The sequence below is a fragment of the Lemur catta genome, chromosome 1 (assembly GCF_020740605.2).
Source record: "Lemur catta isolate mLemCat1 chromosome 1, mLemCat1.pri, whole genome shotgun sequence".
Lineage (NCBI taxonomy): Eukaryota > Metazoa > Chordata > Mammalia > Primates > Lemuridae > Lemur > Lemur catta.
Genome location: NC_059128.1, coordinates 68,339,605 through 68,343,111, shown reverse-complemented (window position 1 = coordinate 68,343,111; position 3,507 = coordinate 68,339,605). Strand labels below are relative to the sequence as shown.

Genomic DNA, 3,507 nt, shown 5'->3' with positions numbered 1-3,507 from the left:
GTGAGCACTCATGGAAAAGCTGTGGCTCAGGGGTCAGGGCATGTGCTATATTGGGAGACGAGGTGGCTACAGTCTGAATGGGCCCAGCAGCAGCTACTACTTGAGAGGTTCTGGGGTGTGCAGCTGCATCTCCTTCTCTGAGGTTTCCCAACAGGAATGGCTATTGGTTACCTCAGTGGCAGAAGATGCCAGTGTCCTCTTATTACCAGATTCTATTAACTTGAAAATTTTGAACAATATTGAATAATGGTGGTGATAACTGGCCATGGTAGACACATTAGTTTCCCAGTCATGATTCTTTTTTTATTCATAATTAAAATTGCATATTCTTTGGGATAAGTCAGCCATGTCCTCCCATAGAGGCTCAAACTCTGCCCAAAAAGCACTAGTCTAGGCCAATCAAAGATCTTTCATTTCACTCATTAGGTACTGGGTTATCAGTGGGCATATGCTTTGTGCCAGAGACTTGTAGTGTCTTCTGAAAACCTGTTCTCTCATTCTTCCTTAGTAATAGACACTTAATTCAGTCAGGGCACACTGTACAGCCTACCTTACAATTAGAAGAAGCAAATAATAAAAAAGCCATATTATCTGGTAGCTCTTTGGTGAAAATTCTTTATTGGAGCTGAGTCAGTGGAGATTTATTCCCTCTGGCATGGAATATTATACAAAATAAGCAAATATGCTTTTGTTTATTATGTTTATTTATTCCAGTTTGAAAGTCAGCCTTGTGTACTTATATTCCTCAAACTATTTGGTTTCAAAGATTGCTCTTTGAATTTGTATTATAATTATAAATTCTTTATTGGAGGTGAGTCAGTGGCAAGCTATGCCCTTTGCCTCTCCCCAACCCCATGTTTTCTGGGGTCTAATTTGGAAAAAAGAAATAACTTAAGTATTTAACACAGAAATAATTTAACTAGTTACTCAAGTGACAGAATGTCTGAGATTTTAAACAGGGTGTGTTCAGAGGAACCAAAGATTACCATCAATTGGAAGTCACCATCACATCTAAGCTAGAGGGGCAGGAGAAGAGGTAGTCTTACCAAAGCCCAAGGGAGGGGGTGTCGGGTATTACTTTTCTATTAATATTTCTTCCCCAAAAAATTAACACAAATTAAAAGACTTTTATGTAAATCCCTTGGGAGGGTAAAGCTACATGGAATATTATAGAAAATAAGGAAACATGTTTTTGTTTTTATGTTTTTTTATTCCAGTTTGAAAGTCAGCCTTGCATACTTACAGTCCTCAAACTGTTTGGTATCAAAGACTGCTCTTTGCAGTTGTATTGAAATTGTTTTTCCATTGGCTTTTCTCTCTGGCATCTTATATTTGTATTCACTATACTGTTGAATTTACAGATTCATTCTTATTTTTTGCCTTATTGAGTCAAAAAATTAGAATTCTGTTTTTCTGTTCATGGTACCTGGCTTTAATAATAGTGTATATTTATGAATTCCATGAATTATCAATGCCTATTAAAATCATATCTAATAGTAGTCATATAATTTTATACTTTTTTAATAATGAATATGTATATTGAATGTCTATGAAAAAATACTCAGTGATTTTATGTCTATTTTGCTGTAGATCTCTAATTATCCTCATATGTTACAATAACTTTAAGTGTGAATTTAAAGTAATTTAGTATTAATCTCGTCAGAATAGGTTATGATTCTAACATTAAATAGTGAAATGCAGCATTCTACATAATCTATTCAAATTATCATATCATAGGATTTGAAAGTTGTGATAATCATGTAGTGCTAAAGCCTAGAAGTTCTGTGCAGAGCTAACATGATGGAACAGTAATTTTCTCATGGCCCCTTGCATTTTCTGATTTCTCAGGGTGTAAATAATAGGATTCAGTAAGGGTGTGATAACAGTGTAAAATACAGCAAGTGTTTTATTACTTGCCAAAGTACTGAATGGCCAAGCATAGATAAAGATACAAGGTCCAAAGAACAGAGTGACCACAATGATGTGGGCAGACAATGTGGATAGAGCCTTGCAGAGCCCTCCCGATGATTTCTGTCGTACAGTGAGCAGAATGACAGTGTAGGAGACAAGCAGGAGGATGAAACAGATAAAAGAGAGCAGCCCGCTGTCAGCAATGACAAATAATTCCGGGGCATATGTTTCAACACAAGCAAGCTTGATCACAAGGGGAAGGTCACAAAATATGCTGTTTATGACATTGTGGCCACAGAAAGGCAAGTTCACTGTTAATACCATCTGGCTCATGGTGTGTATAAAACCAATGACCCATGAAAGTATCACAGACCCCTTCAGCAACCTGTGGTCCATGATTGTCCTGTAGTGCAGGGGTTTACATATGGCTACATATCTGTCAAAGGCCATGACTAGCAAAAGAGTCATCTCAGCACCCCCAAAGAAATGCATAAAGAACATCTGGGCCATGCAGCCCCATACAGAGATGGTCTTGTGTTCACTGAGCAAGTCTGCGATCATCTTGGGTGTAGTGGCTGTGGAGAGACACATGTCCAAGAAAGAGAGGTTTCCAAGGAGGAAGTACATGGGAGAATGAAGAGTCGAACTAAATATCACGGTGACCATAATGAGAATGTTTCCCACCACAGTGGCACCATAGATTAAGGAAAATGTCACAAAGAAGAAAATTTGAAGTTCCCATCGTTCAGAAAATCCTAGTAAAATAAACTCGGTCACTACAGATCCATTTTTAGCATCCATGTACCCAACTCAGAGAGGTTCCAGAAGTTCTTATATATGCAAAAAGAATAAAAAAATAAGCCACAGTTATTTTTCAAGCACCAATATTTTCTTATTTCTGTTAGTTGGTGATAATAATAGTTAATGCTATGAGAACATATAATTTCAAATATACCAACACGTCAAAGTTTATAATTTCAGATTAGTTTGTGTATCACATCTCTTAGAAACAACATTCTTATAGATAGAGCAACTATAAAGCATTTGAAGGAGTAGAAATTCCATTTTCTATTGTCTGATTCTATGAAATGATACTCTCAGCAACTGATCTTGACTTGGTCACTAACTGATTCACATATAAAGATTAAATAGTAATTAATTACTATTTATGTTGACTTTTGTTAGTATACTACTCTGTACCTACACTCCTTGAGATTATGTTATCCCAATATATAAGGAATATAGGATTTATGTAATGTAATGAGGAATTACATTGTCCTATATCCCTGAAGTAGTTTACAAAGGGCATCCTATGGTCCTAAGACAGACAAACAAATAAAAACCAAGCACACACACAATTTAGGGGCTAATTTATATATAAAAGAAAGTCTTTGAATTCATTAAAAATAATTTTTCTTTTTAATTTCTCTTGTGTATTTTACCTGCATACTTTGTTTTATTGTGTTTCACTTTATTGCTCTTCACAAATATTGCCTTTGTTTTTACCTACCTTCCTTCCTTCTTTCCTTCCTTCCTTCCTCAAATTGAAGATTTGTGGTAACTGTGTGTACAGCAAGTCTATTGGCACCATTTTTC

General features: G+C 35.9%; 1 protein-coding gene across 1 annotated transcript; it reads right to left on the bottom strand.

Moving 5' to 3' along the window:
- Positions 1-1,773: 1,773 nt before the first annotated feature.
- Positions 1,774-2,712, bottom strand: LOC123640651 (olfactory receptor 4L1). The gene has a single exon (XM_045555236.1). It carries the CDS (start codon positions 2,710-2,712, stop codon positions 1,774-1,776), a length of 939 nt encoding a protein of 312 aa, XP_045411192.1.
- Between the last annotated feature and the right edge of the window lie 795 nt (positions 2,713-3,507).